At 35.4% G+C, this 21,881-nt stretch overlaps 1 protein-coding gene across 1 annotated transcript in view; it reads left to right on the plus strand.

Moving 5' to 3' along the window:
• CMSS1 (cms1 ribosomal small subunit homolog) overlaps positions 1–19,099 on the plus strand; it is a 145,556-nt gene extending 126,457 nt beyond the window's left edge. The window contains exons 2-10 of the mRNA XM_015820811.2: positions 6,202–6,296; positions 7,239–7,322; positions 8,416–8,545; positions 11,184–11,243; positions 14,217–14,319; positions 14,924–14,984; positions 15,558–15,645; positions 16,397–16,485; positions 18,867–19,099. Coding sequence (XP_015676297.1) covers positions 6,202–6,296; positions 7,239–7,322; positions 8,416–8,545; positions 11,184–11,243; positions 14,217–14,319; positions 14,924–14,984; positions 15,558–15,645; positions 16,397–16,485; positions 18,867–18,950 — 794 coding nt within the window. The 3' untranslated portion in view covers positions 18,951–19,099. The remainder of the gene's footprint in view (positions 1–6,201; positions 6,297–7,238; positions 7,323–8,415; positions 8,546–11,183; positions 11,244–14,216; positions 14,320–14,923; positions 14,985–15,557; positions 15,646–16,396; positions 16,486–18,866) is intronic.
• The last annotated feature ends 2,782 nt before the right edge of the window (positions 19,100–21,881 follow it).

Genomic DNA, 21,881 nt, shown 5'->3' on the forward strand with positions numbered 1-21,881 from the left:
TCCCAATGTGGTTACTAAACAATTATTTCTTCCAGGATGCTCCATCACTTCTACCCAACCTCTGCAAAAACACTCAGACATTCAGTTTTCTATTTCAAGGTATCATACTTACTGTAGGCTGGAATGAGAGGCTGAAAATCACACCAGTGATTTTCATGGTGCAGATGGACTTTAGCCTGTGTTTCCCTGTCTGAATTATTATTATTCCTGTAGGAATCACAATCACCTGATTGTCATTGAACTCAATGATTCATAAATATGAATTTCCTTTAGAAATAACTACCATTTAGGAAACTCTCTGCTGAATTTAATCTGCTTTGCCTTCAATGGCTGGACTTTGGAAGGATGCAGATAATGGAGATATAGTAGCTACATATAAATTATGTCACAGAAAATATAGAAGAAAAATTTTCTTTCTCATAATAATAGAAGCTAAGGTGTAATAGTGAAATAAATGTGGGATGATTCCAGACAATTCAAAAGAAGTAGGTCATTATATAATGCATTATTAAATTATGAATTCACTGCCATCAGGTATGGCCACAATACCATCAGTGCTCTTTTTTGGCATGCCTTCAACAAGACATAATCTCTTCCAGCTTCCTACTACAGAATCTAGTGAGAAGTCTAATAAGCAACACATTCACTTTTAAATATACAATTTTAACTTTTCCAAATGAATGATATTATTCTGGATTTCTAGAGTTGAAAAAGATAGCTCAACTGAAGTTTACTCGGCCCATTAAGCGAACTGAACAATGAACAATCCCTAATATTCATGTGTACACTGCATATTTCCCTTGCTCTCATTTCATAAACTTGGATTAGAAATCAAAGGTAGTGAAAAGCATCAAGGCAAACTAGAATGTGTCACTGTCTCCCTAAATAGGACATTTTGGATAGAAATAATATAGACTAAGCTCTAATATGAAATTGATTTAGCTTCTTAAATTGAATTTTGTTTACAATCCTCTTCCCCCATATAACTACAATTCTTGACTAGGAATTGAAATAAGTTGTTATAGGATAAATATCAATATAATTAAATGGATTATTTATAAATCATCTGTTGAGTTGGAGAGGGGAAAGGGAGTTTGAGGTAAAATAGCAGCTGTCACATAGTTGATAGTTTTTGATATTTCTTGAAATATTTGTAATTATTTTACATTAACAGTTATCAGGAAGAAATGCAATACATAAAAATTAAAAACAAGAGAAAAATAAAATCATATAAATAAAATAAGACTAAATTATGATCACTAAGTTCCATAACACAAAAAGGAAATTAATATTGAGGTGTTTGATAATTTGTTCAATAACAACACCTGTCTGGACTAATGTTGACTTTTCAAGAGAAATACTCTAAACACTATAGTTAATTATATAGCAAACATATAACCTTTGCTATATAATTAACCAGGCTTTGGTTTTTGGCTGAGATTATTAAAATGCACACATTAGAAGAAAGTATCCATACATTCATCTGTCATTAAAACAATTAAATATTGTCTCTGTATATATAGATACAGAGTTTATTTTCTGTCTTTCTCAGAAATTGTACTCTAATGTTTCTATTAATATTAATATTCTATTAATATTTTGTTCCTGGCAACCAACTAAAAGTTTTTAAAACAAGAGATTATGTCCTTCATAATTCAGGTTTTGTGCATGGTCTATTAGGGTTGTCTACTTTTATTAATAAAATAATGGAAATTATACATTCATAATTAAATAACTAAAATTTATATCTGAATTAGAATTATGTAGTTTCTATTAACAGAGTTCACACTCAGTGTAAATCTAAAATGGTTCTGTAGATTAATTTGGGAGAGGGGGTATCATATAGGAATATAAAAGCTTACCATTTTTAGGAAGACAGCCTTCTGGGTAATTTCCGTTTCTGCATATTTAAATCCTGGTGATCCAAAAGGGAGTCTTTTGTCTTTATAAATGTAAACTTTAATGTTTCTTTTCCTTTATGAGCACCCAAGAGCACCTATTTCAAATGCTCCAGAGCTGCTTGTGACGAAATGCTTCATTTCCCACTTGTATTTTCAGCCATAGATACAGTAGCGTTAAATTCAAGGATCTAAGATAGCACTTTAAGGAAGAGATGCAGAGATCCTGGAACTAATTTAAATGAAATTCTGAATATAAACCAGCCCCTTTCCCTGCTTTGCTCTCCAAGCACTTGAGAGAGTCAATTTTGCTGGAAAGCTGACCTCTTCTCCTGTCATTCTTTGAAGCAGGAATAGAACAAAATGCAAGCAGTAAACATTTGCTTGCTGCAAGTAAATATAGGTATGAACACCATCCATGTTACAATTGCATCCTGTGTCATTTTTATCTCTCTGTGTAGTTTCCAGTACAGAGATGCTTGAAGGATTATTGTCTTCAGCCTTTCCAACTCTTGGTTCTTTAGCTTTATTAAGCCTAGAAGACAAAGCTTTCCACTGGAGTATGCCAGCCATTTTAGCTAGTTAGTAACAATATGCAAGTTTGTACCACGTTTTATAAAATATTGTGCTGCACTGGTCCTTTGACAATATATGCATAATCTGTTAAAAATGACTCATTGAGAAACTAAAAGATATGAAAGCAGAACATCAATTTTTAGAAAGATCATTTGAACAATGTGATTTGACTTATTAATAGGGCATGATGAATAGGCTGTGTTTTGGAACTACACAATTTGTCCACAGAATTCAGTCTGATGTATAAGATCCGTTTTGGAAATATAAGTCCACAGAAGCACAGCACCAATCATATCATTGAGAATTCTGGAACTGTAGTTTTAATATGTCAGGCACAAATTGAGGAAAACTCTAAAAGTGGTTTAGATAAGTTTAAAATTTTAGTTTCTCAACATTTTTTAGCTGATCCAAGTACATAGTAATATTTTTTAAAAAAAGATGTGTATTAATGGTAGCAAATTGCTTGCTATTTAAAATAAGAAGTGATAGAGTATAATTAACAGTGGTGGTCCAATAGAGGAAAAAGTCCCCAAATCATTGAGTATAACTGTAAATATACACAAAAAAAGACACAAAGTAATGACCAAACTTTCCGCTTCTTCCATAATTTTCTGTAGGCTGCTGATTAAGTAGAACTAGACTGGAAAGGGGAAAAATTGCTGACACTGGGAGTCCAAAAGTCTGGAGTGTGTGAGAGATTTAAGATGGAATTCAGGCTATGTAGACAGACTTAATCAGTCTCTGCTCCTTTGAAATTTCAGCTGCTCCTGAGTATTTTTCCACCCAGTTTTTAGTGTAACTAGGAAATATTAAATTTAGAGGAGTTGGCATCTGTCTGCAAAATATCTTCCTGTAACAATAACCATGTTAATTTGCAACATTTCTGGGCTTATATATTTAGGAGACGAAAACATCTAATGTTGAATAAATGGAAGGACAATTTTGTAGGTAGGATGTGACAACCTTAAGAAAAAGATGTACTATTTCATTGAGAAATGGCAAAGACATCACACTATCTTAAAAACAGAAAAAACAAAAAGTAGGATTACTCATCTGTTTAATTGTTGATTCATCTTTGTGAATATTCCTTACATTACACATAGCAATAGAAATAGCATTTTTGACTTATATACTGCCCCATGTCACTTTAGAACACTCTCTGAGCACAGTTTACATTATATGTGTATATATAAATCAATTAAAGATTGGATGACTTTTTTGTAGTATAAATCATGTACATAAAGAGGAGCTTAGATCACATATCATTTGAAGCATTAGCATTGTAAAAAAAGGTTTATGATTGTGTGTGTGTGTGTGTGTGTGTGTATGTGTGTATAAAATGTTCAGATATAAAGCTAAATATTGATATCTACAATCAGTTTGGGCAACTCAGAATAGAGTCCTATGCATATTCAGATATATAAGATGATGTTAGATCCTGAAACAGGGTACACTGTGTTTACTGTAAAAAATGAAATAGGATGTCATTATACAGTTATATTTTGTTATATATACATGTCTCCATGGCCTTGTCTTTCAAGCACAAGATGCCATGTTGATCAGTGTCTAAATTGTGAAATTGCCTGCAACCCCCATGTTCATCACTTTTGAATTCCAAGGTGAAGAAAGCACAACAATAATTCTAGTAACTAGTGCAATAGGCAACTACAGTTTATTAGAAGCCATTTAATGGTCTATTATATGCTCATTTCTGCCAAAGTATAAGCTACTTCATCGTATTCATGGAGTATTATTTTTCTATTGTGTTATGTATACAGTATTAGATTGAGAGCCAACACAGGCTGCTGTGTTTTGTTAAATCACTATAAGCAATTGGGATTTCTTACTAATTAATTAATTAAGAACAGAAATTTAGACCAGAGATTTGTTTTAAAGCAAGACTAAGTGTATTGTGATGGTTCTGTAGTAGTGGTCATTTTCACCAAATATATTTACATATTACTAAGGCTCAATGGTTAAAGATACTGTCAGCTGGAAAACTGACAGCCTGGGTTCGAGACTCGAGCACAGCGTGATGGGGTGAGCTCCCATTCCCTGCCCCAGCTCCTGCCAGCTTAGCAGTTCAAAAGCACACAAATGTGAGTAGGAAAATAGTACCAGTTCAGTGGGAAGGTATCCGTGCTCAATAATGTATAGTTATTCTGGCCACATGACTATGGAAGTGTCTTTGGGCAACATTGGCTTTCCCCGGGTAAGAAACAGAGATGAGCACTGCCCCTTGGAGTCGGACACAACTGGACAGGAAAAACTTTTACTTTACCTTTAAGGGATCTCTATTGCTTCTCTGAGCAATTGTGGCAATTCCAGGATGAAAGAGTAGAGCTTACTTTATGTGCTTTCCTGCCTGGTGGGGAGATAAGCAACTGACAGGTGGTGCATTGTTCTTAAAATTTGGTCATAGAAGCTATTCATCTCCTTTTAGAGTTCTTGAGCGAGTATGTACAAGTGCTTACAGGAGGAGAGGCTATTTATTATTTGGCTTTGGATATGTGTCCCTTTCCATTTTCTCAACCTGCCAAGTCAGGATCTATGCAGACATGTTAAAGTTAGCAATTAGATTTTCTTGGCAAGCTACAAGCTATAGAAGTTTCCTCAGTTACAGTATGCAATAACTATTTTGATCAGTAGTTGACTCAGCATATGAACAGAGCAGTGCAAATGTCTTTCAGTGCTTGGGAAAGAATACTGCAATCTATTAAAAATGTCTAGGATGTTAGAATCTAATAAACTTGAATTTGTTTTATTATTTGTAATAGTGCAAAGAATGTAAGCAGGTCAACAAAGAAGACAGCTGCCACAATGTATTGTTTCCAATGTGATTTAAAACAAATGTCTCTATTTGGGCACTTGGAAAAAAGAGAGTGGGTTTTTTTTTTTAAATATAAACACAACCTTCCTTTTTGTTTCTGACTTGTAAATATTTTGCTGTCCTTTTTACAGGTTGTCCTCAACTTACGACCAGTTGTTTAATACTGGTGAAGTTATGACAGCCTCAGAAAGGGTACTTTACGACCTGCAAACCGCACCATTGTTAAATGTTGCACCACACCCCAGGTCACATGACTGCATTATAGGCACTTAGAAACTGACCCACATAATTGTAGCATCTCCTGGTCTCGTAATTGTGCTTTGTGACAATTTTTTTGCCAGGTTACAGCAAAGCGTTCATTCGGGAGAATGGATTACAATTTAAAACTGCATGATTTGCTTAATGACTACTGTAAAACAACCATAAAATTGATTCCAGTTATGTAGGTGCCTTGATCTATGACTACCACAACTTATGATTGGAAATTTGGTCCCACTTATGATTATAAGTCAAGGACTACCTGTATTTACTAATCTACATCTTGTACAAAACAGAATTTCTCCTGTATCCCATAAACATGCTAATTCTACCTTCCATATCCTTTCAGTTTTTCCTCTAACTGCTCCCATTCCCTTGTTTTCAACATTCCTTTAGTCCTGAAGCGTATAAGTATTGTGTCAAGCATTGCTGGCTTATTTTTTAAAAAGTTTTTCTTCTCTTGTAAACATTTACATTTTTACTTCAAGAAATTTGTTAAAAGTACTGTCTTTTAAGACTCTTAGTAGTTTATTTCTCTCCCATATTAATAATTACTTAATCAAGTTGCCAAGTTCAACTCAGAGCTTGCTAGAACAATAGAATGCTGAATGTGTTTTTGAAATGTGCTTTTGTCTTTAGCTCTTTCAGATAATGAGGAAGAATGTGCTAATACAAGTGAAACAATTCAGCAGACTTCAAGTTCAACTCTTGTTTCTTCAAAGAAAAGGAAAAAGGTTGGTTGATTTTATTTTCACTAATAGAAGACAATCTACTGCACAGTGAAAAACATTTAATGAAGTCATTGTTTTCTGAATGGAAAGTATACCATTCAAATGCCTGAATATCTCAGTTTAAGGTTCAAGGGGTATGTTAGAAAGTTACATAAGACCCATGCAGCAAGTAACCCATTACCTCTGTCAGACACTGAGCAAGGACTCTTAAGTATTGCATAATTTAACTAAGGATCTGTTTCCATGTGGAAAGTGTCCAGGCATATCATTCTTTCTGAATACATGGACATGAAAAGTGTGCTTGCAAGGTATATTTGAAGGAAGGACCTGTGTACTTCCAGGTACACAGAGACTATTTGAGACTTTTTCAGTGCATGAAAGATTATCTGACCATCTTACCCAAATGACTGTTGATAAATGCAGAAAAGTGATCTACCTTATTATGAGTTCTAATATTTGTGAAATAATTACGCATTATAATACAAATATCAGCTTTATTCTACTTTGCATTATGGTTAAGTTATAGACAAGACAGTAAGCAAAATTCAAGATCCATATTAAAACAATATCTCTTTTAGGCTAGATCAAGATGAACAAAACTAAAACCGCTATAGCATTAAAAATATCCCTTACAGATTTTTTAATGTAATATTTAAAACTTCCTGTTCACTATTGATAATATATTCAATTAATGTTGTTATAATAAAATATTTTTATGGCTATACAGTTGGTTTTTGTCCAATTTTTTACCTGCTTGGTTCCCTTTTGTCCCTGTATTTCTATAGAATAGTTTCTGTTCTTCTGTTGATCTTAATAGAAGAACATGATTTCAAAAATTCTCATTTCCTGTAAAGTCTTGGCTACCATGTACATGCCATATCATTGTCTTTGTATTTTAAAGTGCCTCCAAATGCCAGGTTATAATTTTCATTTTTTTTCTTTCAGCCTACAGAATGTTTCATCAGTGTTGAGAGAGAGAAGTCTAAGGATGAAAAAGAAATTAAAATGAAGCCAAAGAGAAAAAGAAGGGTAATTCTGATTAATATTTCAAATCAATATTTTTAATTTTTATGCTATATTTTGATCTAATAAAAAGATGATAAATTAAATATAATTCTCAGTTAAATAATCCAAAAATATTTTATTTCATAATATTATTAATGATTGTTTACAATAATAAATAATATATTAACTAGTCTCAATATCATTTCTAATTCTTCTGTCCCTTTTCATTATCCTTCCAGTTCAAGGAAAAATACAGTTGTAGTTTAATCTAAAATATTCTATCCAAAAATCCAATAATGTCTCCAATGCCAGATAACTGCCCAAGACAAAAACTATACCTAATGTGTGACACACACATCAGGTATACATTGGTTTCTTTATTATTTTGAAATGTCCATGGTTGCCATGGATACCATGGATTCATGAACGAATCCATATTTAACATCACTAGGTGGCAGGTTATAGTTCCCAAGGACCAATAGAATCCAACAGCTTAGGCAGGGAGGGAAGTACAGAAGCAATAATAGCTGGAGAAAGAGGCTCAAAAAGGACTCTACCTACTGTAACTCTCAGACTATAAAGGAGTTTTGTATTTTCAAACTTGTAAAATTGATGTCAGCCTTCCCAGATATATCAGATAGGAAACAAACTTCCTATCTTCCACTTGATTATAAGTCTAAATTAACAAAATCTTGCAAGTTTAAAAGCTGCTCTCCTCTAGACACTTTGCAGCTGTGAAGCATCTGACACTGTTAGGCAGCTCCCACTATGGTTGCTGAAAATAATTATTTCTCCCAGTATGTACTTTCCCTTATCTGCATAATGGTAGAATCAGGAAGGCTGGTAACAGAAACATGGTAAACAATTCAGAAAACATTTATGGGTGTGGATGAAAGAAACGGGGAAGGCTGTTCATGAAGATATGTACTGTTTTATGTTTGGTTTTTTATTAGGTCATTCATGTTTTTTGTTAAGACTGAATATATTTTTGTAATATTATTCAAGTATTAGGATATAAATCATTGTCCAGTTTAGAAGCAAATGAAAAAAATTGCAATGTATTTAATAGCTCCACACCATATGGATTATGCCTTTCTCTTTTTCTTTCCTTTTTTAGAAGAAAATTTCTGATCTTCTCACAGAAACCGTGCCAAAGCCAGGTGTCCCAGAAGATGTACAAAAAATGCTCAATCAACATTTTGGAGCCAAACGTTCTGTGATTGAACTAGAAGAATTAAAACTGCCAGGTAATAAGGAGAGTACCAATGAGGAAACTATTTAAAAAAACATTTTGTAAAAGTTTATAACAACATTTGTTTCTTATGAAGTATTATCTATATATGATTTCTAAGTATTGATTGAAAAAAACAAATAAACAAAACAAACCTTCTGATAGCTCCTAGACTTTCCAGATGCTGTTTTGGGAGATGTGATGTTTGTGTGAACTATTAACTCCACATGGACATGGAGACATGACTGCTATGTGGTTTTGACAGAACATTTATCATCATCATAATCGAGTAATTGTTCTGGTCACANTGGTCACATATATAGGATTTTTAGTGAGACAAGCATTCATACTCATACCACAAACGTACACTATCTTCTGCCTAGCAGCAAGGATTTCAAATGAATACAACTCTGTATAATATAATTGATTGCTCAGACATTTTTAATTGATTACGATGTATAAAATAAAATTTAAATTAGCAAAGAAAAATAGAAATTGTAATTCTCACTGCTGTTAGTACATGTAATATTAAAAATATACATTTTTTATCATAATTTTCTGTTATTATACCTAAAAGAAATAGTTCTGGCTTAAAATCTACGTGTTTTCTTAATATTTTCTCTAACCGCATATGTATTTTTGCCCCAATTTTTTTTGCTTTAGGGCAGTGGTTCTCAACCTATGGGTCGCGACCCCATTTGGGGTCGATCGACCATTTCATGGGGGTCGCCAAGCAAGGCTGTCCACCATTTTTCCCCCTTTTCCGGTGGGTGCCTTACCTCCGTTGGGCTGGGCCAGCTGGTGGTCGGCCTGCTCCGTCTCTGCCGCTTGCCAGCTATGCCTCGGCCGGCACAGGGGGTGGAACCACGCATGCACGGCGCTCCCGGGCAGGGAAAGTCCTCGAATTACGACCGGTTGGGTAGTCCTCGACTTACGACCGGTTGGGTAGTCCTCGACTTACGACCGGTTTAGTCCTCGACTTACGACCGATTTAGTCCTCGACTTACGACCGGTTTAGTCCTCGACTTACGACCGGTTTAGTCCTCGACTTACGACCGGTTGGGGGTCGTGGCATTAAAAAGGTTGAGAACCACTGCTTTAGGGCATGTCCACCAAAGGTGGTAGATTGTGCCTGGCTTTTGCCTACATTTCCAACAGTTACTAGACATGTTTTTAAACATTTTTTTCCAATCTTGCAGGTGGTAAAAATAAATAAAACTAGACTTGGAAAAATGGAAAAAATCTATAACTATCAATCTTGGGAAGAATAGCGACGATGAAAATTAACATTTTACCAAAACTACTTTTTTTTATTCCAAACAATACCTATAAAATTAGAGAATTTTTTTTTTTGATGAGTTAAATGCATCGATTTTGAAATTTATCTGGCAAGGGGAAAAAGTCAGAATTAAACTGAAAATGTTACAAGAAGCGAAAGAAAATGGAAGATTTGGCTTACCAGACTGGGTTCTATACTATCAAGCAGCTGCATTAACATGGTTAAAAGAGTGGATAACCCTTAGACACAAAAGAAGGACATAGAAGGACATAATTATAATTATAATTATAATAGAAGGACATAGAAGGACACGATTTGCATCTCGGATGGCATGCCTTCCAATGGTATGGGAAGAATAAAATCCATAAATATTTTCAAAATCATTATGTAAGAAATGCTTTGCTTCTAACATGGGAAAAGATAAACATGAAAATTTATATGAAAATACCAGGATGGATCTCGACAATGGAAGCATTTGTGCATCTAAATTTAATCAACTATGAGAAACCTGCGACTTATAGAGACATTTTGAATACTGAAGAGAAATTACAGACTAAACAAGAATTGGAAGAACAGGGCATTGAGCTATCATGGTGGCCACACTTGCAAATGCAAATGAGATATGAGAAAGATGCCAAAACATATGATTTTTATAAAGACCAGACAGTGTTTGACCAGATACTATTGTCATGAGATGAAAAGTTGATTAAGAAACTCTATAACTTTTTGTTAAACTTAAATGGTGGAAGATGAACAAGTCAAAGAAACAATGATAACATGGGCAAAAAAATTTGGGCACAATGTAGAACTAGAAAAATGGCAAACCTTATGAGAAAGAAATTATAAAATAACAAGGGCAATTACTTATAAAGAAAATTTATATAAAATGTTTCATTGATGGCATTTACCATTTAGACTGTTTTTTAATCACCAAAGAAATTCCATTAACGGGAGGGAGCAAGATAGCATACCTGTGCAATATTGTTGCTGACAGCTGATGATAGTCTGAAACCCTGCTTGGATTTGCTGTTCTGGGTTGGGCTAGTGGTTTAACAGATTGCACCATTCTATTTTGTCATAATGGTTAACAACTCTGGTCTCAAAGTATCTCATCACAAATACATCCAGTTCAATAAAACTATCTTTAAGGATAATGGAGAGAGAATTTTGAAAAGAATCTAAATTGTGTTCAATATTGTTCCCATCATTTGGTTAATCCACTTTAAAGCTTTTTGTTATTAATTTTGGGTGCTTGCAAAATTCTGCTTTCTGAAAGAGCATTTTGCCTGGCTTATAACAAAGCAGCTTCCTGAAAATTTAATCCAAGGTCTTAGCTATAGCATTAAGCAACAATAGTTGTCTATTATGGTTTCAGATTCCTGTTTCCTCCCTGCCAATGATCTCACTCACAGCTTTTCTTCCTACCTGAAAGAAAGTGAGTAGTAATTTAGTCAGAAGTCATTCTATGTCATTTTTTTCTTACAAGGCTTAAAATAATTTGAGATAATATACATGTGTATGTTAATTGTGTGTTTATATTATGCTTTTTTCAGAAAATGCTTACTTTATAGTAGAAAGTATTATTCTGTCATATTGAACAATGCAGGTTCTAGTTTTAGATGCTAGATTCATAACAAATTAGCCCACATAGATTGGATTTAACTGAATGCTCATAATCAAAAACCAAGGGCTCAGGAACCACCAGATAGGGAGAACAAACAATTTTAATAATCCCTCTGCTAAAGCTGAATTGAAAAATGGACTAAAATATGTTTAATTTTGAAATATATTTAATGCTTCATTGTTATTGCTTTATTTTCAGTTATACCAACAAATATTATTCATGAGTGCTTATAATAAAGATTATAATAAAAACAATAATGAAAAAGAAAAAAATGCCACCTCACTTACATTATAGTCTCCATTTAATCTGAGGAGGCCAAGACAGAAGCTCATATGATAAAGTGGATGATTCTGGGCCTTATGTAACTCTTAGTCACATCATATACCCAAACAATACCTTCAAATTCTTGTCCATTTTTCTCTTTTACAGAAGAAATAATAATATAACTTATTTGGTTTATATGATATTGGAGGTAAATCCCTGAAACTGATTAAATTAGTGAGATACCATTTTAGAAATACTATTAGTTAACTATTGGGGCATAGGTTGATTATATTGCCAGTTTCAATTTAGCAAATAGCAGGGGTAGTCTGAAGTTACGACAGCCTTGGAAAGGTGCTTTATGGCCCATAGAACACTTATGGCTGTTAAAAACCATCATGCTGGCTCTCCCTCACAATCATGATCACAATCTGGGTGGTTGACAACCTGTTCACAGGTATGAGGCTTTGCCAAGCATCCCACAATCGTGTGTTCACCATTTGCAATCTTCTCCGTCAGCTCCCCAGAATGTCAATGGAGAAGCTGTCAGGGAAGTTTGCAAGCTGAGACAGCTCCCTCTTGTCTTTGGAAGCTGGCTGAAAGAGCTGCCTGCTGAGGGGAGCTAAGCTCTTCAGGTTCCTGAAAATTTAATCCAAATTCTTAGTTACAGCATTAAGCAACAATAGTTATCTGCTATGGCTTTAGTGGGATGGCGAAGCAGAGCTCAGGTCCTAATGATTTGAGTTCCATTTCTGCACCTTGTAAGGTGAACTGAGTTCCTTCTGCAGGGTGGAGAAACAGAGCCCACATGCTAACGGTTGTAGCTCTCTTTCTCTGCCCCGCTGAGAAGGTGCCTTCCCATGCATGAAGGGGAGCTGAACTCAATCAGCCAGTCCCTGATTCTCAATCTGACGAAGAGGATGCCAAAATCTAAGCAGAGAGCAAAGAAGCAGTATTATATGGTAGTCAGTATGGAGTTCCTCAGGTGGATGGGGGATGCCCTAGGAGGCTCAGCACAGGTCATGCGCACATGTCTCTGAAAATGCTTGGATTTTGGCAGGGAGGATTTTCAGCTCCTGAGCAGAGCCTCCCACTTCTCTGAATCACCTCGCACACTTTACTCTGTCCACTTAATGAGCTATACAATCACTTATGACCATATATCCAGGAGTGCTGGGATTGCAATCATTGAGCCAAGCAGTCACATGGGTAGTCACATGACATCTCATTAATGACTGCTTCACTCAGCAACCAAGATTCCAGGCTCAATTGTGGCTATAAGTTGAGAACTACTTGTCAAATATATGCCTCTTTAAGACTTTGCAGGGGTTACAACTAGATGTTCTCTAAGATCTCTCCAATTTTCATTTTTCATTACTCTTAAGACACAGTTTAATAGAACTAAGATTCGTAATCATAGTTATTGCATATTTAAATAGCAGATTTATCCAAATAATATTTGTAGAGATCTTCAGTTTGAAGCTATTATATGTTTGACTTAATTTGTAGCAAGAGTATTTTATCTTTTGGCACATCCCAGTGACAAAATATGTAAATTGCTTTCAGGATTTAGACAGTTATATTAATGTCAAATAGCCTGGTGACAGTTACTTTAATATAAATAGTTTATGCAGATGACCAATCTGATTATAGTCAAGCATTAGCAGGACTGAACAAGAGTTTATATTTCCTACAGTTTTTTGGCAATGGTATAACTTTGCTCTGTGCTTTTCATGATAAGTTCCACCCTAACAATATTTGTGTCTTTTTTTTTTTTTTTTGCATGACTACATATTGGCTAATTTTTAATGTAAATCACTGGAATTCAAAGAATTGGAATTGCATATAATAAAATATTCTATAATAATATATATTATAGAATATTTTATTATATGCAATTCCAATTCTTATAAATAGAAGATAAAACATATAAGATAAATAGAAGATAATATATAATAATAATATATATTATTATATATTATCTTCTATTTATCTTATATGTTTTATCTTCTATTTATCTTATCTATTAATATGTATATTTAACTTTGCTAGTTGTTTTCTTGTTTAATTCACTAGTATTTTTCTTTTTGTTTTCTTTTATGTGTTCAAGAACAGTATGGTAAGCTATTATTCAGGATGCACTTTCATTTCTCATTACAGAATATATCAAAAGTCAGACAGCCCCCATAGACTTATTATATAAATAACATTAAATGTTAAAATTTGTGGCAACTTTCTTCTAAATACTTCCTTAGTTGATACATGATACATGACAATAATATTTTCTCTGGGGAAAAAATTAATAAAACTAATAAAGCATTGTGATTGGCTTAGGGTTTCTGGCTTTTGGCATACCCTGTACATCTATGTTTAAAATAAAGAAGCTGTTATGTGATTCATTTATCTAGGACATTAGTTAACTTGTGTAGGCACAAGTTATGCTATGCTCCATTAGCAGGCTACCTCACTATTTTCTAATATAATTTGGCATTACTGTATTTATCTTTGTTTTTCACATTTCAGTCTGTCCTAAATGGGCAAAACTCCGTAAAAACCACACAGAGAAGTCATCAGTGGTGATGCTGGTAATTTGCAGCTCTGCTCTCCGGTGTCTGGAACTCATCAGGTATGTTGTTTGCCATCATAAGAGAATCCTTTTTAAGGTTTTTCCCAAAACCACAGAATTAAAGGGACAACTAGGGTACTGTCCTTTCCAAGTTTTCACAACCACTAATGGTAACAGGGTCAGGTCATTCTTTAAATCCTGGTCTTGCAATACTTGGGAAACATACATATACCAGGCTACATATTTGAATTGCCTTTTTAAAAAAAATAAAAAGTGGTTCGTATATGCGAAGCATTAATTCAGGGGATGGAACAATAAATGCCCCTAGTCAACTGCATCCTAACCAAGTTGAGTGACATTAGCTATCAATAGGCTTTGTCAAAAGCTTGAAAGAAGCAGGCTGCAAGACGCCTTGGCTTAGGTCCTTCTTGCATGGGTCTTCAGGATCTGAACCTGAACCTTCCGCATCCAGAATAAAAAAAATATTCCTTCTTCCTCTTGGCTGAGAAAAGAAAAAAATACCATAAGTATGGCTTTCAAATTACAAAATAGAATTAAATATATGTTCCTGTTTTCATTTACTTTTGGATAAAATTGGTGTCCTAATTTCAGTGCAAAAATTCTGTCCTTTTCATGTTTTCAGTTTTCTTTTGTTCTTCATTAGATCAATGGCAGTGTTCAAAGGAGATGGAAAGGTTATGAAATTATTTGCAAAACATTTCAAGGTAAATATAGTCAAAGGGAAGTACTATAATTTTATCTAAATATAAATAAAGTGTATTCTGTGCAAGTACGTTTATATAGTTTTCCTTCCTTCCTTCCTTCCTTCCTTCCTTCCTTCCTCCCCTCCCTCCCTCCCTCCCTCCCTCCCTCCCTCTCTTTTAAGGAGTGCATGAATGATCATAATAGTTTGATGACTGGCATAGAGCATCTAAGCTCTAAAGAAACATGTAACATTTCATTTGCCAAGGAAGAATAAATTGGAAAAAAGGTAACATATATACTCCATACTGTTAGATTTTTGGAGCAGGGGAACCGAGAAACAATTTGTGTTCAGACATGAAAAATCAGCAATTACATGAAAACAAATATGTTGACAAGCCATTGGGCCCTGCCATAAAGTACCTCTAGCTCAATTACAGATTTTGAGCTTTGCTGTGTTGTTTTTCCATGTAACAAAGTTGAATTTCCATCTAAAGTTAAGTCATATAGTACACTTTTGAATCTTTTAGAGAAAATAATTTATAATTTTCTTGTCTCTTGATCTACATTCTCCCCTTTCTGCTTTCTTGAAATAGATACAAGAACAAATGAAAATGCTGGAAAAAGATGTTGTTCATGTGGGTGTTGGGACACCTGGAAGGATAAAAGCACTAATACAACAAGGTAGAAATTTACAGTATAACTTCTAGTTATGTAAAAATGAAATATACTTATTTTTCAATTATTCCAACCATAGGAAGAATTTTAAAAATTTAAGAATTACTGAAATAAAACTGAGATGGGAGCAACTGCACAGAAGGTGTTAAGTGAATTCATTAGAGCAGTGTGTCATGACACAAACCCTGTCCCTTTTGTGAGTGCATTTGTATCACTTCATGCTCATATGGAAGACCACCCAGAAACTTCAACTGGTTCAGAATACAGCAGTGCACACAGTAATGGGGCCCTTACGTTTATTCATTCAACACTTCTGTCACGCAAGCTACACTGGCTTCCAGTTTCTTTCCAGATGATATCCAAGGTGCTGGTCATCACCTTTAAAGCCCTCTGTACCATATGGCCAGGCTATCTGTGGGAGCGCCTTTCTCTAAGGACATCTATCAGGTCCCTTCCCCCAAATATTGTTTTCTGATTGGAACCAGGAAGCATGCCTTTTCTGTCGCAGCCCCTATGGAACGCTTTCCCCCCTGAAGACTTCCGTAAGACTTTGAGACCTGGATTTTTCTCCTTTTGTGTCAAAATGGGAAGGTTTCATACTCAGAAGCTAGACAGGATCTTTGCTTTAAACTGCTGAGATGGACATGCCTAAATGTGCAAAAGTTACCTGCCTTGGAATTGAACAGCAACAAGTCTAAGAATCATTTTGACATGCAGATGTTCTGTTATCAATAGCCATCTTGTCCTTTCTCCTCAGAAGGCCTTAAGCTGACTTCCTTGAAGTATTTTATCTTAGACTGGAACTATAGGGATCAGAAGTTAAGAAGATTAATTGACATCCCAGAGGTACAAACTTTTGTGTCCGTGCATGTTGCTGGTTGGGTGCTTATGGTAACATTTTATAGTTTATACACTAGACTTTTAAGAGAAAGGAAGTAAAATTATATACATTCGAAATTGAAAAGTTGCATTATTTACACTTTACAGATTACAGGACTATAGCTCATTTCACATACAGTACAAATACAAACCTGTATTTATCATTTCTAATCTAATTAACAAAAGATGCAACCAGTTGTTCATTGACCAACAATCGTCTTACAAAATTTGCACCAAACCCACTTATCACAATTCCTGACAGATAGCAAGTTTTATAGTTTATCTTGAATTAGTACCCAGAAAATTGCCATAATTTAAATTAAATCTAAGTAAGTTAAAATATTAAAATCAAAATCCAAGATAGTAATGCACATAAGGATCTCAAGCCCCAATTGCTTTACAAAAAAAAATTAAGTCTGTACAGATCTCCAGGATATTAAAAGTAAGGGGCCAGATTTTGAGGGAAAGCCTATTTCAGAACAGTCTGATCTAAACTCATCAAGAATAGTGATACTTTAGTTCCTTATTCTCAAATTGTACAGGACTGTAGATCATAGCTGATCATAAAACAGATCTAAAAATCATTTAGCAAAACTTTGCTGATTTGCTGATAAGGATTTTTGATCCTGGTTTCAAATCCTAACCTCCATCTAAAGAGAGTGCTTTTAAAAAAAATGTTTAAAACTTACACTAACTAATCTTGTACTGATGAAATAGATGTTGATAATACAGCAAGATATCTGAATATAAACTTTCCATGAAGGATAACTAAAATAAGTTACGTTATTATTCTTTAATTTAGTTAATTAATACAATTTCATAAATTTTAATTATTTTTAAAAGGATAGTATTATAAAGAATAAATTGAAAAATGCCTCATTTATATACAAACATATATAATACTCTTTTCCCATAATAATGGTAAAATTATCTAGTACGGTCTACAAAAATGTCGAAAACTAAAGAAAGAATGTGCCCCCTTGTGGTCTTTTTCCAAATATGAAATTAACATATTAGCTACTGCAGTTAATGAAAAATATTCTGGCATCTACAGAGATATGCCCCTATAGCAATAACTATATCTTTTCTTTCTTTCTGGATATTTTCCATTTTTAAAGGTTACATTTTTATTACCTTTATTCCTTACTGCAGGACTCTCATCAGCTTTATGGAATATGGAAATCATTGAACCATCCATAGTAAAATAAAAGTAATAAAATCCTAACGATCTAAAAAAAAATCCCAAACCAGGTGTCATTCCTCAAATGCCAAGTGGAACAGCCTCCATCAAGGTTGAAACTTTAATGGGAGGCTATTTCAGGAGATTGGAATTCTTCAGAAAAGCAGTATTTCTGAGCTCTGCCCTTCTACAAATTTGACATTCCTCAAATTGGTTGGGCTAATTTTGAATGTAAACTGATGCTAACCTATAAAGAGCAGTCTATAGGGTAAAACCAGTACTTTAAACTGTACACAGACTCTCATATAAAGTGAATGCAGGGCCCATTGCACAAAAATAATGGGCTTCCATTAGTGAGCACCAGTAGATACCTGAACTGCTGCATATTAGACCAAGTGAAGCTTTTAAGTGGTCTTTAAAGGCAGCCAGCTGTGGCACATATCACAGTAATCTAAGCAAGTAATGCGATGAGGGCATGTGTTGTAGTCCTTGCATAAAAGTAGGCTGCAAATGGTATATTAGCTATTCTGGTCTCCTTGCTTTTATGTTCTGTTAGGAGCCAGAAGTCCAAGATGCCACTCAGATTACAGACTTGCCTCTTCAGTGGTAGCACTTCCTCCACATCACTCTCAAAGCATTTTCCCCATCCAGACCCTCACTTACCCATCTTTCCCCATCCAAATTCAGTCTCCTGTCACTGGGACAAAACCTAACAACTTCACACAGATAGAGCATTTAGCTTACCAGGGTGACACACTTTATTTTTTCACCAAATTTTTTTGAATGAGCAGCAAAGTTTGGCAGTAACCTACTATAAATTGGTTTAACTTCTTTAATGATAGTAATTGTTACTCACCCAAAACTAGAAAAAAATAATCATTCAAATAAGTATGTTAAATTTTCTTTGCAAACAAATTTAAGAATTTTTACAGAGAAATTTAAATAATGGAGTAGTTAAGCTACTGGTTTAGAATAGTTAATTAGTAAATGATTAGCTGCAAGTTTGACCTATTATGCATAATAATTAATGCTTAGTACTTTATATCTAAATATTTATAGAGGATATTGTGCAAATATTAAAATGGGAGAACTGCAAGGTTTCAGCTATGTATGCTTACTTTTGAAAAAAAAAGTCCGCATTAATTGTAATGGTAAATATTTTTTTCAGATAAAAAAAGAAACAATTGAACTTCTAGAAATGGAATTAATCAAGGTATGCAGAAATGGTTCTGTGAAGTTGGGACTCTTTTGAAAAATGATTATTCCTGTAGCTCATTCTATTGAGCTGCCTTTAAAAGTGCCCAAAGCTGAAGATGTGTGGTCGATCCTTTTGTCATCCACCATTCTTTTGTAATAAAACATATTTTGTGTGAAGATCTACACTGGAATTTTTTTAATAAAGTGCTATCCTGGAAGGCCTAAGTTGTTTTAAAATTCTGTACCTAAGAGAAATAAATTGAAATCATTAGAAAACATGATTCAAATCATATCTCAGATATAAGGTGAACTATCTTAGCTTCTATCTGTAACACAATAAAAAATGGCTTGCTTTGAAAAGATGCTATGCTAGAGAAACATGGGGAATTGGATATGGAAAATATCCTAAATTTGCTGTCACCTTCACGATGTTGTTGTAATCCAGTTTCCCTCAAAATTCAGTCACTATGCAACCCTTAGAGCAAAGAATTTCTTCTCACGCTCCTTTGCACTGGGAAGAATATGTATGTATATATGTGTCTTCTGACCTAGCAATCAGAAAACACTTGATACAGAACCAAGTGTTGGTTTTGTTGAGCTATCCACTATCAGCTAGCTTAAAAAAGGAATTGGTTTTTTTTTAAAAAAATATTTTTTCCTGCTTTACGCTGTAGATTTTTTTAGAGAATAAACATCCTCATTGTGTATTTTATTTTAAAAGTTTTTAAGTTACATTTAAAATTGTTATAGATATTACCTAATAATAGTATCATATACAAAAACAGAGTGACCATAGTATGCTGAGGTAAGAACACGCTGAGGTAAGAAAGTACATTCTAAGAAAATAATCCTCCATGACTATGTGCATTTGTTCTTCCTTGAACTATAGGAACAAGCACTCTGCACATTTAGAATTCATTTAAGACAGGGCTTTTCAACCAGTGGTACGGGTACCACCTGTGGTACATTGGCACCTGGCAGGTGGTACACGACCATCCTAGAAAAGTGGTAGCGGGGGAGGGGAATGAGCTGAACCAGTGGGAGCACTGCACAAGCCTGAGCGAGAGACAGCTGGAGCTGCAGGGCTGTCAAGGCTCAGCAGAAGCGCCAGGATCAGTGCTGCTTTCCAGATGATCGGCGCTTCTTTGGGGCTGTCAGGCCTCAGTGGAAGCGCCAGGATCAGCGGCAGGCTCCAGCTGGAGCTCGGCGCTGATCGTAGCGCTTCTGCTGAGCCCAGAAGAAGCACCGATCAGCTGGAATGTTGCAGCATCTCCAGGGTCTTGTGATTTACATTCAGATGCTTGGCAACTGATTCATATTTATGACGGTCACAGTGTCCCAGGGTCATGTGAAGTGACCAAAACCTGCTGCAACCACCCAGCAGATGGGAATAAAAACCAAACACCCCCCCACCCCCACCCCCGCTGCCAATCCTCAACAGAAATGCTCACAACAATGAAAACCTCAGACAGGAGGAAGAGCGCCGCCGGGCGGGCAGGCAGGTGTCTTGCTCGGCTGTGGCTTGGGGGGCACTTTTTTCAGTGCCATTGTAACTTCGAACAGTCACTAAGCGAACTGTTGTAAGTCAAGGACTACCTGTACTTTATCACTTTTTTCTTTTTTGGGGGGGTCAAGTTTTTGACACCTTGCTAGGCGACTGGTGGTATTCGGATGTTGCCATATCCTAAAAGTGGCACAATGGGTGCAAAGGTTGAAAAGCCCTGATTTAAGAGACACAGTATTAGGGCAAATGAAAACAAAAATGTAAGAATTTTGAAATAAGATTGCTTGAGCTAATATGTAGAAATTAGCATTAGTACCTAAAAAAATGGTACTGTAATTTAATAAAGCTGTTTCATCTGACATATATACTGTATTTATACATTTCCATTTCTCATGTATGTCCTTATATAATGCTGTAATATTTGATGTGAAAAGCTTTTATAAACATAAAAGGGAAGATCCGCTTAGAAAAATGTGGGTTAGACAGCATCACCACCAGATGGATCCGTAGCTGGCTGACCAGCCGTACTCAGCGTGTGGTCCTCAATGGAACCACATCTACATGGAGGGAAGTGTGTAGTGGGGTGCCCCAGGGCTCTGTTCTGGGCCCAATGTTCTTCAACATCTTCATGAACGATTTGGACGAGGGGATAGATGGGGAAATCATCAAATCTGCAGACGACACCAAGCTGGCAGGAATGGCCAACACTCCAGAAGACAGGCTTAGGATACAGGAGGATCTGGACAGACTTGAACACTGGGCACTATCTAACAAAATGAAATTCAATGGTGAAAAAAGTAAGGTTCAACATTTAGGCAAGAAAAACCAAATGTACAGGTATAGTATAGGGGATACCTTGCTCAATAGTAGTAACTGTGAGAGGGACCTTGGAGTCCTAGTGGACAATCACTTAAATATGAGCCAGCAGTGTGCTGCAGCTGCCAAAAAGGCCAACACAGTGCTGGGCTGCATTAACAGAGGGATAGAATCAAGATCACGTGAAGTATTAATACCACTTTACAATGCCTTGGAAAGGCCACACTTGGAATACTGCCTCCAGTTTTGGTCACCACGATGTAAAAAAGATGTTGAGACTCTAGAAAGAGTACAGAGAAGAGCAACAAAGATGATCAGGGGACTGGAGGCTAAAGCATATAAGGAAAGACTGCTGGAATTGGGTATGTCTAGTTTAATGAAGAGAAGGGCGAGGGGGGACATGATAGCAGTGTTCCAATATCTCAGGGGCTGCCACAAAGAAGAGGGAGTCAAGCTATTTTCCAAGGCGCCTGAAGGCAGGACAAGAAGCAACGGATGGAAACTAATCAAGGAGAGAAGCAACCTAGAACTAAGGAGAAACTTCCTGACAGAACAATTAATCAGTGGAACAACCTGCCTCCAGAAGTGGTAAATGCTCCAACACTGGAAGTTTTTAAGAAGAGACTGGACAGCCATTTGTCTGAAATGGTATAGGGTTTCCTGCCT

The sequence above is a fragment of the Protobothrops mucrosquamatus genome, unplaced genomic scaffold, assembly GCF_001527695.2.
Source record: "Protobothrops mucrosquamatus isolate PMUCROS unplaced genomic scaffold, P.Mucros_1.0 scaffold1186, whole genome shotgun sequence".
NCBI lineage: Eukaryota > Metazoa > Chordata > Lepidosauria > Squamata > Viperidae > Protobothrops > Protobothrops mucrosquamatus.